Source organism: Microtus oregoni, unplaced genomic scaffold (genome assembly GCF_018167655.1).
Source record: "Microtus oregoni isolate MIOR12 unplaced genomic scaffold, Mior012 000000F_ref0000247, whole genome shotgun sequence".
NCBI classification, from domain to species: Eukaryota; Metazoa; Chordata; class Mammalia; order Rodentia; family Cricetidae; genus Microtus; species Microtus oregoni.
The window spans coordinates 6,262,962-6,285,821 of record NW_024543059.1 but is presented as its reverse complement, the minus strand read 5'-3'; the positions used below and the strand labels follow the sequence as shown (position 1 = coordinate 6,285,821).

At 45.3% G+C, this 22,860-nt stretch overlaps 1 protein-coding gene across 2 annotated transcripts in view; it reads right to left on the bottom strand.

Moving 5' to 3' along the window:
* The window catches only part of Me3 (malic enzyme 3), a 154,755-nt gene that overhangs the window by 67,486 nt on the left and 64,409 nt on the right, over window positions 1–22,860 (bottom strand). For both annotated transcript variants that reach the window (XM_041654647.1, XM_041654638.1), the window contains 2 exons: window positions 12,696–12,829; window positions 10,766–10,915 (listed from right to left, as the gene is read on the bottom strand). In XM_041654647.1, coding sequence (XP_041510581.1) covers window positions 10,766–10,915; window positions 12,696–12,829 — 284 coding nt within the window. The remainder of the gene's footprint in view (window positions 1–10,765; window positions 10,916–12,695; window positions 12,830–22,860) is intronic.

Genomic DNA, 22,860 nt, shown 5'->3' with positions numbered 1-22,860 from the left:
GGGCTCCTGCTTGGGTCAGCTGTCTGGTGCTCTGTGTTGAGCCGGAGCAGTGTTTATAATACACAGCCCATAAGCTTCCTGCAGCAGGGTTGGTTGTGGGTCATTTTGGGTCCTCTCCTGATACCGTGGATTGGGATCTTGAGAGAGAAGACTGGAGTGTGCAATTTTCATAAGTAGTTTCGTAGGAAACCTTACACCAGGCTCGGGTCATTCACTCTCAAGCACCTTCTTGCTTTGATGATAACGATCCTTTAATTGCTTATCATCGTCATTATTTTACACAGCCCCCTTTCTGTTTTTCTTCTACCATTACTTGAATTTAAATTCTTTGTACTTTCTCTGATTAGAGATATCTTTTTTTTTTTTTTTCTGTTCCTCACTCCTGGACACCCCTCCTCCTATCCCCATTGAATCTGGAGGGTCTTTAGGCTTCATCTATTCTTCCATTAAGTAAAAGGGTCACCATGACAACTTCACGTCTATGTCTCTCTGCTTGACTGCACACGAGAGGCACTGATTGGCTCACGAGGAGTCCACCCTGTACTGGGAGACAGGGCAATTTTTTCAAGCTCATCTGTGTTGAACATTGGCCATTGTTATTAGACCTCCAGAAGCAAGGGTTCGGGACACGTGGGCCGTGACCTTATTCCACTCCAGCAGTTTACTTCTCTCCAGTTGATGGAGCGAGACTTGAAGATCTCATTATTTTGCAAACAATGGAGAAAGTCTATTCTCTAATTATCCCTCTAACACAGAAACTTTTTGTGATTCCGGCAATGTTTTTCTCCTAGGGCTTAAATACAACTTAACCACAGGAACACTTAGTGAAAATTGACCATGCCCTGTGCAAACACTCTTCCTGAAAATTCTTAAATGAATGAAGCCACATTTTACATTCACGTTAAACAAATTTAAGACTGAATTATTCAAAATTACAAGTCATAGCTCTTTGGGTTTAAGGAGCTATATATATAACAGCAACTCACACCTCTGTTTCTATCAGAAATTATCAGGAAAAAAAAGATTCTGTGTATCTTCCATCCATTCACCCCTGCTTCCAGCTCCTAAGTACCACCAAGAAGGACCTATGGGGTGTAGGATGTTTATTTTTATCCATTAGCAAACAAATATGGCTGCCCCGTTGGAATTCTAAGATCCGTTTATGGAAGCAGTTCTGAGTGGCAAATAGGAAGCTATAAATCCTAGGCCTGGCCTCAGTTCTTTTCTTTTGTTATTTGTACAGCTTTGTGTGTGTGTGTGTGGGGGGCACTCACGGTCTTGAGTTCTTTATTTCCCTGTGTGAAATGGGCTTCCCTGCTTCACGGGGTAGTTTAAAGGGCTGTATTTGGGTCCACCCTAAAGCCTTGATGTACTATATACGAACACATATGGCTACAATTCACAGACAGCATCTATCTCCGTAGAATGGAGGGCAGAAAAGATTTAGAAGAGGTGTCCTGTCGCTTGCCCTGACTTGTACCACTGGTAATCAGGGTGTCACTTCCTTTCTTAGCCATAGTTTGAGCTGGTTGATTTATGGATCTGTGACGCTGCCATTGTATGCTGTGCAGGGAGACAAAACTACAGACGTGCAGAACTCACGGGGCTTTTAAGAGTTAATCAATTCCAACCAATCTGTTCCCATCCAGGGTTCCACCTACAGCTTCCTGGGGAGATACGAGCCTCCTATTCAAAGGCCTCTTAGGAGGCTAATTCCACATCCTGTCCTGGAACCCTGAGTCAGGGAGCTGCTTGACGGGTGTTTAGAATGGGCTGCAGGGGCACATAGGGAAGGTTTATGTTGGTCAGAGGTGGATTTTAAGATGTAAAGGCTGGTAAAGACTTGGATCCCAACTCAGTGTAGGAGCAGAAGGCCCCAGAAGGCCTTGCTGCGTGCTCTGCCTGTTCTGCTGTGAAGAATCTGGACTTTCTTTCTGGGGTTGTTTAACCAAGCACCTTAATACTGTAATTCACAGCCCTACCCCACCCTGCTTCATCGTAAGGGACAGCAGCCTGAGACTCACACGCATGGACTCCTGTAGGTACCTGTTGCTAATTTCCTTTAGCCTAGGGAAGTGTTTGCTTTGTTGTTGTTAGGCACAGAGGGTGTTGACCGTATTTTTTTTTTTTTAAGAATACAGATTCAGCTTCCTCCCTAAATTTTTGAATGGAAAAATAAATAAATAAAAAAAGAAAATAATTAGAATTGAAAAAAAGAATAGATTGAAAAACACTGGATTTTAGCAATGCAGGACTAGTGGAGGGAGAGGACTTGGTACAGTATCCACATAGGATACTGTGTGGATTGAGACCAGCAACTTGCTAGCACACGGTCTTGGGCGCTCCTCCCTCTACCTCAGAGTCTCTTCTCTTGGAAGAACAATATACTCTGACTTCGCAGGGGCTGTTGTGGGATTCAGAGATAATGAAGGCAACTTGACCATCACAGGACCGGCCAGTGGGTAAAAGCACGGGAATTCAGGAGTGTTAGTTATGATCCAGCTCAGTGTTGTGTTTCAGAGGCCCGAGCTCTGCTTCCCACACCGTCAAGTGCATCGGAACACATTCCACAGTCTGACAACCCCACCTCCACCTGTACGGACTGTAGACACCCACTTCTCAGGGCCTCGGTTTCCATCGCTTCATCCCAGACCCAAGGCCCTGAGAAGCCGCATGGCAGTTCACAACTGTCTGTAACTCTAGTTCCAGAGCATCTGGCACCCTCACAGATAAGCAGGCAAATCCCAATGTACACACACACACACACACACACACACACACACACACACACAATTAATTTAAAAAACAAAGTCTCTAAGAAACACATTCAAAAAGTTTAACGCGCCGGGCGGTGGTGGCGCACGCCTTTAATCCCAGCACTCGGGAGGCAGAGGCAGGCGGATCTCTGTGAGTTCGAGACCAGCCTGGTTTACAAGAGCTAGTTCCAGGACAGGCTCCAAAACCACAGAGAAACCCTGTCTCGAAAAACCAAAAAAAAAAAAAAAAAAAAAAAAAGTTTAACGTTACCCACGAAGACAAGGGGAATCTCTAAAGATCTGCATAGCTGTAATGGTCTAATGCCAGGAAATAAAATAATAATAGCTCTGGGAGTGGGCTAAGTGAGGGGGGTTCTTTTCTTGTTTTTTCCTCTTTCTTTCTTTCTTTCTTTCTTTTTTTTGGCAAGGTTTCTCTGTGTGATAGCTCTGGCTCTACTCTAACTTGTTTTGTAGACCAGGCTGGACCTGGAACTCACAGAGATCCACCTGCCTCTGCCTCCTGAGCACTGGGATTACAGTCATGCACCACCACTGCCCAGCAAAGGTGAGCTCTTTATGGCAAGGCAACTTTTAATTTTCTTTGAGAAGTTTTATGCTAGTAATTGGCTAGTCCTCTTCTAGCCTAGAACCTTCCAGAACATTTGCACTGCTTGAGACTCTTTTTGAACTAAACTTAATGTGAGTTAACACACCCTTTGGTACATTTTACAGGTCAATGGGAGATCAAGGTTGTTCGAAGAAAGGTTTGCTCAACTCCTGCTTGTATGTACGTATTTCCTGGTTTGACTGAGGAAATTCCCTCCCATAATAACTCTTTGATCACCGTGGCAGGGTTTGCCAGGGACAAAGGAGGAAGAGGACAGAGCCAGTCAAAGAGAAACAAAATCACTTTGTTTAAATGGTCAGGGAAATCTGCCTTTGGCCAAAGGAAGTCAAAGCGAGTACACCCCGTTCTACTTACTGAACGGCTCCAGCTTAAGTAAGGAGAATGCGATGTTTGTGTCTACATGGGTCCGATCCATGGTTCCCACCTCCACGCCAGCCTTCTACAGTCAAACTCACAGACGTCTAAGGAGTGCCTTCAGTCCTGTCCACAGAGCAAGCTGCTCCTTCGGAGGTGAAACTCCTGGGCAGGTCACATACAACTAAGCATGTAGTCCCTTTAAAAATGCCAATCTTGATAACCGGTAAAAAGAATAAGCCAATTCTCTCTAGGACTGAAGTCCATGTCATTTAGACACGCAGTAATTTTTCTCTCTCCCCCATCTCTCTGCTTCGGACTGTTTTAGTCACGTGGGATGGATGAACTATTTAGTGTACTCCTTAAGACATTTGTGTCAAATAATAGCTAAACAATGTCCCTTGGAGAGGCTCCTCAGGCCTTATATCCATTCCAGCGGGGATTTCCAAGTCACAGCACCAAATCAAACTTAACAATGCTGGTGTGCCCAGCTGGTCTGTTTGGAAAAGTGCCCACTTGTGGATCAGAGCTCTCAAGGAAAATGACACGCCTGCAGATAAGCCTGCAAGCTTTCTCCTGTCAGAAAATGCAAAGAATGTGTTTTCACCTGCCTTCCGTTTTTATCTCAAATACCACAAACCTTAGCCGTAACTCTACCGTTCCAGTGCTCCAGTCTGCTCCACAAACTGGAGATGTCCAGGGTAAAGATTAACACTCGAAATCCCCAGAAAAACGCCTCCTTCTGCAGACAAAGAAATTGAGGTCTGAAAAGGGACGGGAGACTTCCAGAAGGTTATACTGTGGGTGACAGGCATTGGGCCAGTTCATTGTGCAAGCGAGTTTACAAGAAGGCAGGTGTTTACCTATCACACATTGCATTTACCATGGCTATAGGAAGCTGGCCTGCAGGTACAGAAAGAGCACAGAGAACTGTTTTTGAGTTAGCTGTAAGATATTGGTTAGGCTAGTTCCAGTTCCTTTCTCAGTAAAATAGCAAGTGCTTTGTGGGAGTTCCTTGCCTCGGGCCCAGTCAAAGACATTGTAAGCATCCAATAAATGACAGCTCCTCATATCCTGTGTGTAGAATACTGGCCTAGGTGCAGAACCAGATCTGTTTGCAGAGGAGGATGGTGGCTTGGCTCAGGGCCAAGGGATGTCATCTTTTTCAAATCAAATAAATCTTTAGGTGTTTTTCCACAGAGCATCCATTTTTTTTTTAAACTCAGCCCTCCTTTTTCTCTTAGTCCTTGTAGGTACTTGCTAATGAATTTGTTACTTGAAACTACAGATAATTTTGTTTAGCATCTGGACCAAACCCCTGAGTATAGCGGCGTTTCAGAGGACAGAGATGCCCACGTTCTGAGTGAGTGGTGTTTTAGTTAAGGTTACCATTGCTGTGATGAAACACTATGACCAAAGCACCTTGGGGAGGAAAGGGTTTATTCAGCTTCTGCTTCCACATCATAGTTCATCACCAAAGGAAGTCAGGACAGACAGGAACTCAAGCAAGGCAAGGACTTAGGGGAGGGGGCTGATGCAGAAGCCATGGAGGAGTGCTAGTTACTGGCTTCCTCCCCATGGTTTGCTCATTCAACTTGTTTTCTTATAGAACACAGGACCACCAGCTCAGGGATGGCACAACCCACAGTGGGCTGGGCCCTTCCTCATGAATCACCGAAATGAGAAAATGTCCTACAGGCTTGCCTACACCCAGGTCTTATAGAGGCATCTCTCAATTGAGTGTCCCTCTCCCCTCGTGCCCCTGCTATGATTCCAATTTGTATCAAGTTGACGTAAAACTAGCCATTACCGGAGGGTGACTGAGTCAGATGGCATATCCTAGAGATGGTGAGTCGGGGAGCTCCCAGTACTGCGTATGGCCAGGCCCTTTCCAATGGAATCTCAAAATCTTCCCATGCAGCATAAGCATTGCTCCTATTTCATACAGAAAAGCCTGGGGGGGGGGGTTTGCTATGCTAATTATCAAGGTTATCAGGACCTGAAACTGGAGGTTAAGATTGCCCAACTTTAAAGTCTGAGCTATTTCCACTTTCCATAGTCCAACTCTCCGATAGATTCTCTGTCAACCCAATCATTAGTCAGGCTCCTCCGTCTCTTCTGATAGGCCAGGCAGTGGACTTCACTCTCTGTCCTTGAAGAACCCACTCTGAGCAAGAATCCTGCCAAATGGCTTTAGCCAATTAGCGAAAGTTTTCTACCTTTGATATCCAATCACCTTGGAACCTTATTACCACCCGCGGCCACTCTACTTCTTGGTTATAATCCCCAGTTTTCATTTGTTAGAATTGAGTCTAATCTTGTCCCTTGATGCAAGAGTCTGCACAGCGGTCCCTATACCTATGACGATGTCCTCCATTAGAATAAAGTCTGCTGTACTGTCTTAAGATATCATTATAACTTTTTCATTAACATCTGCATCCATCCCTACAGGCACACTGAGATTCAAAATGCTATAGCCACAACTGTATGTGTGCCAGCTGGAGTCTAAGAGAATGAGGAAGGTACAGAAACATTGATGAAGGCTGGGTAGCTTGGGAGAAGAGCTCTCATGGACCCTGGCTGCCATATTGGCTTCCTCTTGACACCTGTCTTTTGGGTTGAAATCTGTCCAGGCCTCCTGCCGGCTTTCGCTTGTTCCCAGTAACCATTAGTGGGTGCCCCTGCCAGTCAGACCTACAGAAGCCCAGGTGGAGGTTGTTCCCGGGAAAAGGCACTAAAGGATGAAGGATAACCACTCTCCTTATAGGGTTACTCAAGCTTTTTAGGTCCCCTGAGATACTCTTGTCCTTCTTTCCAGGTTTTTGGGGTGATGTGGAGTCGAGGTGTGTTGGAGGCCTCATTTCTAGTGTTGGCTGGACCTAATCAGCTTTGGTGTGGGACCAGGTCCTTCTACAGAGTGTTTCTTTGTTAACAGTACCTGGCAGGACTATTTATCATTTCAGAAACTGAGGAGGCCTGGCTCTCCTCTTCTGGGCCCTGGGGCTGTCCTTCCCTCAGATGTTAATCTACAAAGTCATCCTAGGCCAGGTCTCGGATGAGGCTCAGGGCTAGGGCAGAACCCGAAGTCTCTGTTCCCTTGGACGCAAGGCTGGTGTGAAATCGACACCTGGAAAGAGGCCAGATGGAAACCCAGAGCAACAGCTCAGGGTGTCACGTGTCAAATCACCTAATTGGGCAGTCATCTGAAGAAGGGTTAGTGGAAAACACACTGTGCTTAGGTGTGAAGGACTAATCCAAGAAGACACTTCAGTCTGTCTCAACCTGCCTTAGCCTCAGCCAGCTGCAAGCCAACGGCCTGACTAGGTCTTTCCTCTGGGGAGAGGCTCTGAAAATGGTACCTAGATAATCGTCACCTCATACCCCGGGCAGCCAATCATTCCTGGAACTGCAGAGGTGTTGAGCCCTGAATGGCCATCATGTGTGCCCCGTCCTCAACTATGAGGCAGTGCAGTGAACAGCGGAGCAGTTTCTTGCTCACACTCTGGTTCCAAGTACACAGGTCCAGTCTTGGCTTCACCGTGTGACTTTGGGTAACTTATTTCTCTGTGTCTCAGCTTCCTCGTTCTACAGAAGATAACAGTGCCTCCCCCTGAGGGTGTGATGATAATTAAATAGATATGTAAAGATCTGAGGGTAGTATCTGGCCTTACAGTTATGATTTTCTCCACGTTGCAATTCCAGTTCTTTTTTTTTTTTTTTTTTTTTTTGCTGGTGTTGTTACCTATTTTCTCCCCCACGCTGTGTCTCCCACTGCAGCCCTCTGGCTACCTGTATCTAGAGATGTTCTCTGGGTGGAGGTGGCTCAGGATCCTGGTTCTGCACATATGGAGCCCCACCTTGCTCCCTCTGCTTTGTCCATTGCTCACTCATTAGAGAACCACAAGTCTGGCTTGACCTGAGCCAGGAAGCGCTCCCCGTCAATCCAACTCCCTTGAACACATAAAAGAGACATCATTTTTAGACAGAAATCTTTGTCCGTTCTACCCAGACCCTCAGACCTCCGGTTTAACTGCCACAGGGAGCCAGATGGCTCGCCTTCTAACAAAGGCTGGTGTCGAGACAAGTAAAGAGAAAACTTTCATACATGTTCTTGGTAGAAGCAAACACACACAGAGGTCTTAGAGATAGGAACGGGGGCTACAAAGAGAATAAAACAATGTAATGAGCAGGACCAGAGGGCAACACAGAGCTGAGCAGGAAAGATGGGAAGGAAGCAGCCATCGGACAGTCCTCTTGATCCGCATTTCTTCCGGAGTTTCCAATGACTACAACAACACAACTTTTCAAAAGAGTAGCATCTTTTTTGTTTGTTTTGTTTTCCTTCCCCGCTCCCCAGTTCATAAATTTCACCAAAATGGTCCTCTGTCAGGTCTGTCAGGCCCAAAGGAAACTTTATTTCCCCAGAATCTGGTGGTTAGACAACAGTCAGCCTTCTTCAGGTACTAGGCAAAGGAGCCATTTTCCCTATCCCTGGCCGAAGAGACAAATGGCTATCTAAGGTGCTATTAGCGTACCAAAGCTCACGCTGGCCTCCTGGCTCCCTCGGTATCAAGAGTACTTCTTACTCATTTCAGAGTCCCTGCTGACATCCTGGTTCTTCTCCGCGCTCCTCCCGCCCTACCCTTGCTCCTGCCTGTTTCCCCAGCGACTCACTTCTCCGTATAGCCCTGCTATTCAGCTATGCTTCTCCCTCCTGGCTCCCCTCCTTTCTTCCTCTCTGCTCGGCTCCTGCTTTCTCTCACAGCCAGGCCCCGTCTGCTGGCGTGTCCAGTCTACTTCCTCTCTGCTCTGGACTCTTCCAGATGCCTCTGGCTGTTTTCTCCCCATCTATATAATCAAAACCTCCCCTTCACCATATCACAGTTTCTACCAGGTCAGCACCAGCCTTCCTCATGCCCCCTATTGACCCAGGGAGATCTAGTCAGCTTAGTGGCTGGATTGGTTCCCATTTCTGTCCTTTCCTGACCTTAAGTAGTTTTCTCTTGACTCCCTGGGCCCCCATGTGCTCCCCTTTCCCTTAGCAGATTGTTTTGTTTCTACTATTTAAGCTTTAACAATTTCAGACATGGATATTCTGAACTTCTGCTTAAGTCACCCCCATGACTCTCATTTCTCTGTCTCCCTTGGGAACTCCTCCTTTCCCCCAACTTTGATGTCTTTTCCTTCTTTTTGACTCACTGAGTTTTAAATGAGGTTATTTGCACAGGTGCTACTTGGGGTTATTTACGGGAATATGGGCATCTTATCAGTGGCTCTACCACTAAAGAAAACGACACACCCCCAGCACCCATTATCTGCTCCTAGTTCCTCAGTGATGGGCAGAGCCCCATGAGCTCCTTTTATGTGCATGACACAAAGTCATGACCCAGCTACTGCAGCTACAGTGAGCTCATGAAGAAAACGTCCCTGTCACGTCCAGAAGATGCTCTTGTAACCCTCATCCCAAGCGTCTGGCTCATATACTTTTTCCACTCCCTCCTCTGGATGTTTCCCGAGCTTTGAAGCCGTCGACAATAGATGTCTCACCTAGGCACAGCCTTCCACATAGACAACTCTTTCAAATCCCAGTCCTTTGCTATCATCTGTCCCAGCCCAGCACCACTGAAAAGAAGCAGTCGCGAGTCTATGATTACATGTTCCCTCTATAACACAGGCTTTCAAAAGTGGTCTGTAGTCAGGTGTGGTGGCAAGGGGTGGAAGAAAGAAGATACAGTTTTGCTGTATCGTGAGTTTCCAGGCCAGCCTGGGCCACAGGAGAACCTGTCTTCAAACACTTAGCCACACAGGGTGGTTGTGGCGCACTGCTTAAATTCCAGCACTCAAGAGGCAGAGCTCTTGAGTTGGAGGCCAGTCTCATGTACAGAGGGAATTCCAGGACAACTAGGGCTACCCAGAGTAACCTTGTCTCAAGAAAACAAACAAACCCCAAAAAACAAGCAAGCAATAAAATAAAAAATTAAATCATAACAAATGAAAACAAAGCAAAACAAGAAATCTAATTTATAACTACTCTATAAATGTCAATCATGCATTGGTTTTGCAGCGGTTCTCAACCTGTGGCTCACAACCCCTTTGGGGTCAAATGACCCTTTCACAGGGGTCACCTAAGCCATTGGAAAACACAGATATTTATGTTACAGTTCACAACAGTAGCAAAATTACAGTTATGAAGTAGCAGCAAAAATAACTTTGTGGTTGGGGGTCACCACAACATGAGGAACTGTATTAAAGGGTTGTAGCATTAGGAAGGTTGACAACTACTGGTTTGCAGGATACTGTACATTTATAATGGCTTTCCTATGATATCCTATTACACATAACATATCTAGACCCTTCTTTTATTGTAAATGCAAGAACTATGTTGTTACAATGATCAGGTACCTTGCACCGAGAATTACTGAGACGATTCCTATTTTTCTGGCACAAACAGATTTATGCATATATATATATTTTTTTTCCAGTACTAAAAATGAAAACAAAAACTATTTCTTTAGAAAACTTCTCTCAAATCCTTTGGCTTTAGGAGAAAAATGTGATGCCCTAGCTTTTGCCTATAGAGTGACATTTTCTGTTGAATCTAAGTCAACTTCTAATGGAGGGATAGTGATTTAAGGGCTGGGAAGAGAGCGTGTGTTTGGTGTCCAGGGCTATTTATTGTCCTCAATTACCCAGAGGTCTGTAGGTATGTTGGAGACGAACAGGAAAGGGGGAAGGACATGGAGAGGTGGCAGGTGGGGACTGAAAACAGTAGGAACTACTCTTCTGAGCAACCTGTTGAACGCTTATCGTTTGGAGGTGGCGAAGATTCAATATCCCCTTGCTAACTTCTCAGTTCATTTCCAGGCTGGTGGCGTTATTTTATCGAGCACATGTTTAAAATCAAATGTCTCCTTGTTTGGCCATTGACTCTAACGTAGCCTCTAACAGTCAAGAAACAAGGACACTGGAAAGTATTTCTCACCCTCTATGGGCCAGCCTCTCGGTGGCCCCCTTAGTAGGTACTCACCGAGGACGGCGGAAGGTCAGACCATATTGCTGACAGGCCAGCCCCACCGTGGGTGTGTACACAATGGGCATGAATTTCTCCACGTCTGAGGTCAGCACTCGGTAGAAGAGCTTCTCATTGCGGTCTTGGAGAGTCATGAGAATGATGTACCTTGGAAAGAAAAGAAAACGCCAGCTGATCCCAGAGACACCACTACTTGGCCGACCCCCTGATGACGTCATTGTGTTTAAGAAAGGAGGCCTTGCTCCAGGGAGGAGTTACACTTGGCGGTAGCCACGCCCTCAACCCACCGCCTTCGTAGGGCATTCCATTTTCCATTTGTGTACGTTTCTCCCCAATTCTGGACTCTACTCCCCTCCTCTCTGAAACCTTTACCAGCACACCACAGTCCCTATGGCTGGGGAGCCTTCTCAGCCTTCCTCCCAGTCACCTGTTGAAAGGAGAGTCTATTTGGAGCAAGTGTGTGAAAGGAGCGCTAGCCGGGAGCAAGTATGTGGAAAGGAGCGCGAACCAGGAGCAAGCCCTCGAGAGCTCTCAGGAACATGCGCACTCATCGCTTCCTGATCCTAGAGCATCTTAGGCAAGTGAGAGAGGCCCATGAAGTTGGAAAGCGTTGAGAAGGTCAGCATTAGAGCATAACTTTTATAATTTCACATTTTAAGCAAATATTTGACTTTGGACGCTCATTCTTTTTGGTACATTTAGCAGGAGTTTCTGATGGTTCAAAGCTCGGGCATGGATCAGTTTGTTAGGATATCTGCTGTTTAACTTCTGGTTTGCTCTTCGAGATGAGGTGGCTGGATGGACAAAAGGGAGAGAATATTCGACTTGGTGGCAATTTGGTCTTGGGGTTAATGTGAGCATAGCCGTGAGTTTAGTGCTTTAGGAGGGGCGACATGGTTGTGGGCAGGGACACTTCCTGCTTCTCAGGTATGGGTGACTTGGAGGAGGCACTGGGAGCTAGGTGCAGTATGAACCTCACATGCTACTGAACTTTGCCCTTCATGGGCGTTTAGCTGTGTGGATGTAGAGAGAACCATTATCTTATTAATATATATCTGCTAAAGTCCATAGCAAGATGACACATTTTTTTTTTTAAAAACAAACTTACCCAGAGCTTACTATGCCCCAGGCAACATTCTAAGTACATCATAAAGACATGCATTTAATTCTCATAAAATCCAATGAGTCAGATACCATTGGCACAGAGTTGGCAGAGTAACTTTCATTATTCAATGCAGGAAGGTAGGTTTCACCCATTCTAGAATAGTCTTACATCAACTAGGCTTTACCATCTCTGAACTATGTATGGCAGAGAGTTAAATTCATAGACGCTGAAGTCAGGGTATTTAAATCTCATGCTGACTCATGGTGGGTACCTGGGTGGTGACTACCACCTTCGTAACTCTTAACATTGGCTCAAAGACTCTGAACCGGGGTCTTTGCGGTTGTGTCTCCACTGAGGAGTATTCAGAGGGAGCAGTGCTCTTATTTGCTGCCCATGATCTTCAACACAGCATCTCGATCCTTCCGAAGGCATCCTGTCTCTAAGACCCCTTTCTCCACTGTTCCTCTTGCTGTCTTCCTTAACAGCCCCATCTCCAGTTTTTTGCCCCATCTCCGGCTTAGTGAGCTGCCCTCCCGCAAGCGCCTGTTGACTGCCGAGTTGTTTCTTCAAGGCTTCTGGGACTGACTCATCTGTGCGATCGCTCAGATGGCCTCCCAGACTGGTCAAGTCCTGGTTCATTTCAGCTGTGCTTCTGCTCTAAGCCTCATCTTTAGGGAGACCGTAACTCTCTTTAGAGACAGAGCTGGATCTGAAGTCTCTCAGGTTTTCCTAGTCACAGAGAATTTAGAAACCCCTGGGAGCCTCAGGGGAGAGCATCTCAGCCTCAGGACTGGGCATAGAGAACAGACTTCAGCTACTGACTTGTCCAAGTCGCTCGGCTGCTTCTCATAGTATCTCATGATGCGGAGGAGCTGGACATCCTGGCTGAGGAAGCAGGGTGGGATGAGCCCATGGATGCCGAGCTGCAGTCTTTCTTCAAGGGTAAAGGCCATGCCCTGGAGAAGAGGAAAGGGACACACATTTAACGTAGGTCCAGGAAGCCAACGGATGGACGTTCCATCTGTAGACAGCCAAAGTTAGTGTGAATTAGTAAGAAGGGATGGGCCCAAATCTCACCTCTGCTGTTTCAAAGAGGGCTTTCTTGTGCTAGTTACATTCAAGCCTCCCGATAAGACAGATGAGGAAGGCAGACACTTCAGCAAGACTAGATTTTGCTTTTTGAAAAAAGAAGCTGAGGTCCATAGAACACCAGACTGTAGAATAACGCTCCTTCTATGCCTCTTCCTCCAAATCCCCATTTTATATAATAGTGTGGCATATATATCAAAGTTAATGAATAAACATAGGGGCCCACCATACAACTAATGCTTTTAGCTTATTCAGAGCTCCTTGATTTTTATCATGCTCATGTGCTATTCAGGACTCCACCCAAGCAAGACACATTATATTTAGTCATTTTCTTAGGCTTGTGTTAGCGAAGACAGCCCTCAGGTACCCTTAGCTTCTTACGACCTTGATCTTTCGGAGAGTGTTCGTCAGGTCTTTTGGATAATACTTCTCTACGAAAACAAGTTGAGCTTTTCTCACAATTATGGTGGGGCTGTAGGCTTTCAAGGGAAGACCATGGGAAGAGAGGGCATTGTCTCTGCTGGTGAGGATCACAGCCATCAAGCTGAGGTAGGGCTTGACAGCGTCTCCCACTTTGGAATTACTCTGCCTGGGAATTTATATGTCAGAATTGATACATATCGGGATAGACTCATGCACGGTTGTTTTCCACTTTGGCTTATGATCCAGTGTGGCCTTATTTATGTTATTGCTCGTATTGCTCCAGCTTTGGCTTTTGGGCAATCTTCCAGTTAATTTCAGTGTCTTTTGACACACTCCCAAAATACAGGGTTTTGTTTTGTGTGTGTGTGTTTGATGGAGGAAGGTCATTGGCTAATAAAGGAACTGCCCTGGCCCATTTTATTGGTTAGAGGATAGGAGGGAGGAGTAAACAGAACAGAACACTGGGAGGAAGAGGAAGTGAGCTCAGAGACTCCACAGCTCTGCTCTCCGGAGCAGATGCCTCAGCAGAGACGCCATGCCCCGCTCCCGGGCAGACACACGCCATGAAGCTCCGACCCAGGATGGACTAGGCTAGAATCTCCCCGGTAAGCGCACCTTGGGGTGCCATACACAGATGATTAGAAATGGGTTAAATTAATATGTGAGAATTAGCCTAGAAGAGAATGGGCCAAGCAGTGATTAAAAGAATACAGTGTCTGTGTAATTATTTTGGGGCATAAGCTAGCCGAGCAGGCGGCTGGGGTGCTGGGAACGCAGCCCTGCCGCCCTTAACTACTACATGTGTTGAGTAATCTCTCACTTTCTGGTACTCCAGGGATGCTCATCTTGCATATTGCCTGCTCTAGTTCTAGAACCATCCATTTCTTCTAAGATCCTCGAGTCATTTTTCTGTAGTTTGCTATTAGAAACCAAGGTCTGGCCGGGCAGTGGTGGCGCATGCTTTTAATCCCAGCACCTGGGAGGCAGAGGTAGGCAAATCTCTGTGGGTTCTAGGCCAGCATGGTCTACAGAGTGAGTTCCAGGACAGCCAGGACTGTTTCACAGGGAAACCCTGTCTTGGGAAAATGAAAAGAAAAGAAATCAAGGTTTGGACATTTTTTCTTTTTTCTTTTCTTTCCTTCCTTCCTTTCTTATTTTTATTTCTTTGTGAGACAGGCTTTCTCTGTGTAACAGCCCTGGCTGTCTTGGAACTTGCTTTGTAGATCAGGCTGGTCTCGAACTCATGGAGATCCACCTGCCTCTGCTTCCCAAGACCTGGGATGAAAGGCATGCACCACCATTGCCGGTTTGGGCATTATTTTTATTGTGCTTCTTGCTCTGAGGTTTCCTAGTTTGCACTGTCTCTCAGTTTATAGAGCAAGGACACATAAGCATGCATCATAAAATGTGCATCATGCATATTTGTGGATATTTCTGCAATTCCTTTTTGAGCCTAGGTAAGGTTCATACCTAGGCCTGTAAATCTGACACACACCCACTTGGGTCATTCTAGCATGATTCCCTTGCTGATCTGGAAATTCTCACTCAGTCATGCATTTGCCTCCCAACATCTGCCATCTGTTTATTTAATTTCTTAGCTCCAGCAGGCTGATGCAGTAGTGTAAAAACCCTTAATTTGGACCACTATGGGAAACAACTTTATAAGATAGAGTCTATAGGATAGATGAAATCCCTTTGCCTTTAGTCTCACAAATTCCGTTAATTTCCAAAGCTACCTAAGCAGACACTTCCACCTCCTCCATATTCATGGAGATTGTTCTGTAAATTTATAATATGTATGAAATCCCATGGGCTTTACGTGTTCGTCCCTTCTTGCTTTGCCAAACCTCTGGCGGCCACTGATCTTCTTTTGCTCTCTCTACAGTGCCACCCTTTTTAGAATGCCGTGCAATTGGCGTAAGAGAATATTCAGGCTTCCTAGGCTAGCTTCTTTCACTTAGGAACCCAGCTAATGTAAACCCAGTTTAAATTGTTAAACTCAAGCACTTTAAGGCTTTTGTGCCTTTTCGTGACCACAATTCATTCTTTTTTATCAAGTAACATCCATTTGCATTCGTGCCATAGCTTATCTCTAAATATACACAATTATATTTTATACTTTACTTACAGCCACTCTGTGAGGGACAGTTAAAGACGTCTACTTTACAGACTAGAGGGCTCAAGCAGAGAGGTTACCTAACTTGCTTTGTGCTGAACTGCTTCTTTTTTTTTCTTTTTTTTTTTTTGAGAAAAAAAAATTTCCACCTCCTCCCAGCCTCCCACTTCTCCCCCCTCCCCCCACTTCTCCCCCCTCCCCCCACTCCTCTCCTCCTCCCCCCACTTCTCCCCCCTCCCCCCACTCCTCTCCTCCTCCCCCCACTCCTCTCCCCCTCCCTCTCAAGTCTGAAGAGCAGTCAGGGTTTCCTGCCCTGTGGAAAGTCCAAAGTCCTCCCCCCTCCATCCTGGTCTAGGAAGGTGAACATCCAAACTGGCTAGGCTCCCACAAAGCCAGAACATGAAGTAGGATCAAAACCCAGTGCCATTGTCCTTGGCTTCTCAGCAGCCCTCATTGTCCGCCATATTCAGAGAGTCCGGTTTTATCCCCTGCTTTTTCAGTCACAGTCCAGCTGGCCTTGGTGAGCTCCCAATAGATCAGCCCCACTGTCTCCGTGGGTGGGTGCGCCCCTCTTGGTCCTGACTTCCTTGCTCATCTTCTCCCTCCTTCTGTTCCTCATTGGGACTTTGGGAGTTCAGTCCAGTGCTCCAGTGTGGGTCTCTGTCTCTATCTCCATCCATCGCCAGATGAAGATTCTATGGTGATATGGAAGAATGGATGAAGAAAGTGTGGAATATATACACATTAGAGTACTACTCAGCGGTAAAAAACAATGACTTCTCAAATTTTGCATGCAAATGGATGGAAATAGAAAATACTCTCCTGAGTGAGGTAACCCAGACCCAAAAAGATGAACATGGGATGTACTCACTCATAATTGGTTTCTAGCCATAAATAAAGGTCAGTGAGTCTATAATTTGATATCCTTAAGAAGGTGAACCCAAAGAAAAACATATAGCTATCCTCCTGGGTAGGGGAAGTAGACAAGATTGCCAGGCAAAAAATCGGGATCTTAAGGGTGGGGTGGGAGGGGGGTAAGGGGAGATGGGGAGAGAAAAGTGAGAAGGGTAGGATGGGGAGAACTTGGGGCAACGGGATGATTGGGATAAAGGAAGGTTGTATAGGGTAGCAGGGGAGCACATATCTTAATTAAGGGAGCCATCTTAGGGTTGGGAAAAGACTTGGACCTAGAGGGGCTTCCAGGTGCCCAAGGCGAGGTCCCCAGTTAGTTCCTGGGACAGCTGAAGATAGGGAACCTGAAATGATCCTATCCTATAGCCATACTGCTGAACTGCTTCTTAAAAGCAGGGTGTATCCTGCAGCATGTGAGGACATTTGGCAAGACAGTTTTGCCATGATTATCCTAGGTTAGAAGGTAGTAGATCTGATCAAAGGAAGAGAATTGGAGCGGAGGGAGCATGAAAGGCATCTTCTAATTTCCTCTTTGTGTGTGGTTTAAAGGCCAGGGCTCTCTGAGACTGGGCTTCCCATAGATTTCTAGAGCAGTAGCAACAGATCAACCCCAGCTTGTCCTGAGGACCATTTTTTCCCTGGGATGTGTGTGAACTGTGCAAAAGGCCTACCTTAAGATAGGACACTTTGCTTGAGAAGATGACACACAGGGACATGTTCAAAGTACTCCACACAAATCCCAAATCTGCTTTATCAAAGATTGTCCAAAGTTACTGAAAGGTTGGAGATGTGGGATTCGGAGGAGACACAAGGCAGAATGGGCATGTGTGGTTCAGAGGGGTTGCTGAGGCAGGAAGTCTTTTTGGATAAGAGATTTACTAGAAGAGTTATTAATGGCATAGGTGTACATACAGCATGTCAGGGACATATGGCAGGCAGCAAACCCATGAGACAGAAGACTCCTCTTTAAAAAAATGTTTTTAATGTTATAATTACACAAATTTCCCCTTCCCTTTCCTCCCTCCAAACCTTCCCATATGTCCCCCTTACTCTCTTTCAAATCCATAGCCTCTATTAAAAAATTGCGTTACAAGATATATTTGTGTGTAATATATATATATATATATTCCTAAATATATAAATACAACTTACTCAGTTCACATACTATTATTTGTATGCATATGTTTTTACGACTGGGGCTTCTTCTTTTTCTTTTTATAAATCTCAGAGGAAATGGAGAGGTTTGTGCAGTCTGTCTCTGATATCCGGGGTGTCAGGGGAGGGAAGGGAATTCTGGAAGGGGTTTGTTATTCAGACGATGTGGGAGAAGAAGGGCACATTTACTTATGGCAGACCCTGGCACTGGTTGGCGATATGCCTGCTAACGGTGGCCTTGTGTTATCCTGGAGCCTGGCAACTTGAACCTATAACTTCCTTGGAAACAAGACAATGGCATCTGTCATTCTTACAAAATCCAGATACCCAGAGATTCTGTTAGAGGGTTCAAGATTCAGAGACAGTTTCTTGGTGGCCACGCTTCCTTTTCTCTACAGCAGTCCTGAAAAAGAGGTTGCTGCAGGTAGGTACGGCCTGATCAGCCTGTAGTCTCAGACCTAACAGTTACCGGTTTCAAACCCATGGTGCTTGCCAACAAGGGGGCACCATGCCAGTTCCCAGATTCCTTTGTAAGAAATGACCTTGCCCACAGACTGGTCATCTTTATATTTTTCTTACCCAAGACAGGGTCTTACCATATAGACCTGGCTGCCCTGGAACTCATTATGTAGATCAGGCTGGCCTCAAACTTAGAGATCTGCCTGCCTCTGCCTCCCCCCCCCAAGTGCTGGAAATTAAAAGTTTGCACCACTAAGCCCAGCCAGACTGGTGACTGTTACCAAACACCATTAGGTAGGTGATTCTTAACTGATTTGGAAAGACTACGGTTGCCTCTCCTTGGCCGCAGGGATCCCAGGGATTCCAGACATTTAATTATGACATCATCATTGCTAATAGCCACCATGACTTTTAATAACAGGCTTCTTTTCTCTACAGGCTCAAGTGTTTCTCTTGGCTGACTTCCACTAACTTCTTTTGTATTTGAGGAAAACGAATGACTGTTTAGCAATGGGTAATTTTAAGGATTTAAAGAAATTACTTCTAGAAGCTCTAGATTTATAAACTGGCAAAGCAGAAAGACAAGTTAGCAGTTCCGTGGCTCCAAAAGGGATAAGCATTTCTTTTTTGCAGGGGGTACGGGGATTGGATCCATAGCCTCGTGCATGCTAGGAAACACTCCTCACCTGAGTTATATCTCCAGCCTTCTTTTTATTTTAACTTTGGTACAAGGTCCCACTAAATTGCCCCAGCCTATAGAATCAGATGTATTTCTCACAAATTTCAACCTCCTGCCTTCAAAGAGCCATTTGCTAGTCCATCTTCCTTGGAGACAAGGGCTTGACTTGATCTTAATGTCTTTGACTCACAACACAGCTCTACGTTTTTATAACTTACACAAGAAGCATGAGCAGATGAACATAGTCTAGGAGTCCCACATGGCAGGGAAAGCTGTGTGGTGAAACCTGTTCTTACCCATCCATGTGTCACGCCACCAACGGACACCACTGTCACAAATTTCCCACCAAGGGATTTCCACAAATTTCAAGTAACACTAGTTTTGTGAGCCCAGTTTAGTGAGTACCCAACAAGAGTCAGCTAGCTCTAGTCATTCTTAAAAACAAAGGCAACGGGTGTGGCTATCTCTGTGGACTGTTTAGGGATAAGTGGGTGGCGAGGCAGACAGCCAAGGACTTTTCAAGGTGAATACTCAGCAAGGTGACCGTGAAGAGGAAGAGTGACAGAATTTGCTATACAAATACTATGCCAATCAATACTCTAAAGTCCTCCCATCCTCAACACACCTCTAAGGATTTACTGCTTGAGAGGTGAAAGGAATCTTGGCCCAGTATCTTTGTTAATGATAAAAAATGCCTTACATATCTTAATGCTTTATTGTATTAAAAAATGTTCCCATCTGGCTTATGCCAATTTAACCTAGACAGGGCAGGTGTTATCCCTATTTACAGAAGAAGAAATTGACGTCTAAGTGGGTCATAGGGATGTGATTCCCAAGGGACATTCAAAGTCACATGAAAGTAATAGCTATTTCTTTTGGAAGACTAGCTTCTGCAAAAATGTTGATAAGAAGAATCTGCTCCCGAAATACTTGACAACTCTGGAATTTTGTCCCCATTGCACAGGAGATGAATAGACTGAAAGATTCTGCATAATTCTCTTGGGAAAAGTCAGTGGCAGTCTGGATGCTGCACAACCCCATATCCCCAAGAGTTTATTATTTAAATTTTTGACCATGTTATTCTTGGCTCCCTGATGCCTCTCACTCAGCTGAACCACACCAGGATAACAACAGAGGAGCAGCCGAGAACAAAGGGGGCAGTTTCCTTCCTCCAACAACATTACTGTGCTTTGATGGGTCCAGCCTGGGAGGACTGGCTCAAAAAGGGTACTATAGCTAGAGTAATAAAACAAACAGTCATGCCTTGAGAGGGGCTCAGAATAGACCTTGTACATGCATACCTGATGTGTGTGGGTGGGTGGGGGGGATGAGGGGTGGAGGTGCCAGAAAGCGATATAACATAACTAAAGACAAGTTATCAATGGTGCTATTCTCTAGCTGCTGATGAAGCTTCTCTAGGCCTTCCATGGACCTAATCCTCATTCTCCTGGGTACTGACCAGCTCTGTTATCTGACCATGTGAACCAGGAAGGAGGTCATTTTTCAAGAGACAAATGATCGTTGTTTATCACAGATAAGGGTGACCAGTCTCTGTCTTGTCCCCAGAAGGCACCAGTGCAAGATCTGGCACCCGCTGGGGAGTGGGTTAAGAACAACTGCCCACATCTAAGTACATTGTTGGTGTTCTGGTTAGTTTTTCCTCAACCTGACACAAGACAGAATCATGTGAGAAGGGGGAATCTCAGTTGAGAAACTGCCTCCATCACACTGACCCGTGGTTATGTCTGTGGAGCCTTTTCTTGCTTACTGCTTGACGTAGGGGATCTAGTACCACACTCGTGAAGGTAGTCCTGGAGTACGTAAGAAAACAAGATGAGTAAGTCACGGGAGCAAGCTAATAAGAGTGTTCCCCCATCATCTCTGCTGCAATTCAAGCCTCCAGTTCTTCCCCTGAGCTCCTGTTTTGAATGAAAACGGGCCCTACAGGCTCATATATTTGAGTATTGTCCCCAGTTGGTGAAACTGTTTTGGGATGATTAGGACCTGAGGCCTTCTTAGAAGGAGTCTTGAGATTTCAAAAGACTTGTGCTGTTTCAAATGTGTTCTCTGCGCTTTGCTTGTGAGTTAGATATGAGCTCGTAGTGGCTGTGTCTGCTGCCTATTGCTCGCTGCCTTTGCTTGGCCGTCATGTCTAATCTTCTGAAATGCAAGCCTAGTTCCACACTTTCCTTTATAAGTTGCCTTGGTCAGGTTGTGTTTTTCAGAGCAATAGAAAAGTAACTAAGACCCTTGGTCTCCACTGATGATGGACTGGAACCTGTAAGTCAAATCAACTCTTTTCTCCCTGAGTTGCTTTTGGTCATAGTGTTTATTTCAGTAATGGGAAGAAAAGTAGAACCGTCAACATCTGCAAAGAATTCCTATTTCTCATGAGAAGTGGCTTCCAAACCTTCCTATCTAATTTATTGTGTGTTGGGGGCTTCTTTGTTCCTGGTTGCTTGGCCCTGAGATGATCACACAGAAACTATATTATTTAAATAACTGCTGGGCCCATTAATTTAACCCATTCCTAGTAATCTGTGTATTGCCACATGGTTGTGGCTTTTGGCATCTGTCCCTGGCAGGGTAACATAGCTTCTCTTTAACTCCTCTTTCTTTCTCCCAGCATTCAGTTTAGTTTTCCCCACCTATCTAAGTTCTACCCTATAAACGGACCAAGGCAGTTTCTTTATTCACCAATGGTATTCATAGCATACAGAGGGGAATCCCATATCAGTCAGAACCAAAGGAGACTCCAATTCCTTAAACTCTAAATGGCAGTCAAAATATCCAGAAATGGACTCAATCTGGATTACAGGAGGATTTCTTGCAGTTAGATAAACTCTAGTATTTCTCAGGAACTTTTGGATCCAGTTCCCCCTACCAAAAGGAGTCATTTTCCATGGATCATATGGACTCCTGTGGTGCCTATTAGCGTACCAGAGCTCATGCTGGCCTCTAGGCTCCCTCAGTATCACAAGTACCTATTACATCCCTCAAAGCCCATGCTGGCATCCTGGCTCTTTCTCAGCACTTCTCATCCCTCCCCCACCCAAATATCTTTCTCTGCTCTGAAATCTTTCAAATGCCTTTGGCTATTTTCTCTGTCATATCTACAATAAAAACATTCTCCTTTACCATACCATGGAGTGGTCATGTCATCAATTTACACAACTACTACTATGTAAGGAAGACCTTGAAAATATCCCCATTCTGCAGATCAGAAAGCTAAAGCAGAGACAATCCCAAACTGTGGCCCCAACGAGGTACAGAAACGAATCCCGAGTCTCAACTCTATTTCAACATGCTGACTCTTTAATTCATTTAAACATTCATGCCTTTAATCATGAATCAATCACACTCTGAATAGTAGATTTATCCCAGGTAGTTGGTGTTTGAGAGAGCATGTATATGTGTGTGCGCGCATGAATGTATATATATGTATATGTATAATACATACATACATACAACCTTTACCAGTCTAGGCATCTTTTAATTCACACCAGTTTCCTTTATAGCCTTCCTATTTTAGAAGTAATTTAGATTTTTGTGGGCTGGTTTAGAGCCTGAAAAGTTGGGGTGATCATCAGAAAAGCACAGGGACTTTTTTTTTTTTTTCTGCCCTTCAGGTGGACACAGAATGATTTTTCCCATAAGAGGCAGGGGTCCACTAACAAGGGAGAACTGTATCTGGAAGTTAGTTCCTGGGTTCAAATGGTGACCCAGCCTCGCCTGTTGTGATCATGGATAACTTTCCTAATTTTTTTGAGCTTCAGTTTGCATATCAATAGAACGAAGACTGTAATAGCCACTTCAAAAAGTCATCAGGAGACTTGCTTGGAGGCTCCTGTGTGATGTGCCTGGCTAGTTAGCCCTTAGCCCTTGTGATAAACACAGCCGTGGCTGGGCCCTTTCTAAACGCCCTGGGGAACGTGTGGGTTCCCCAGCCAACTACTTACTTGTTTTAAAAATAATATTCATCCTTTCAGCCTTTACCTTCTGTTGGTTCTACTTATTCCTCGGTTCCCAGAGTTGAGATACTACTTATTTGGGAAACATGAGTTGGTGCTCAATAAATGTTAACTGGTAGCCTAGCCATATCTAAGTGGCATGAAACAAACTCAAAGGGGACTGGACTGAAAGCTGAAGGTTTG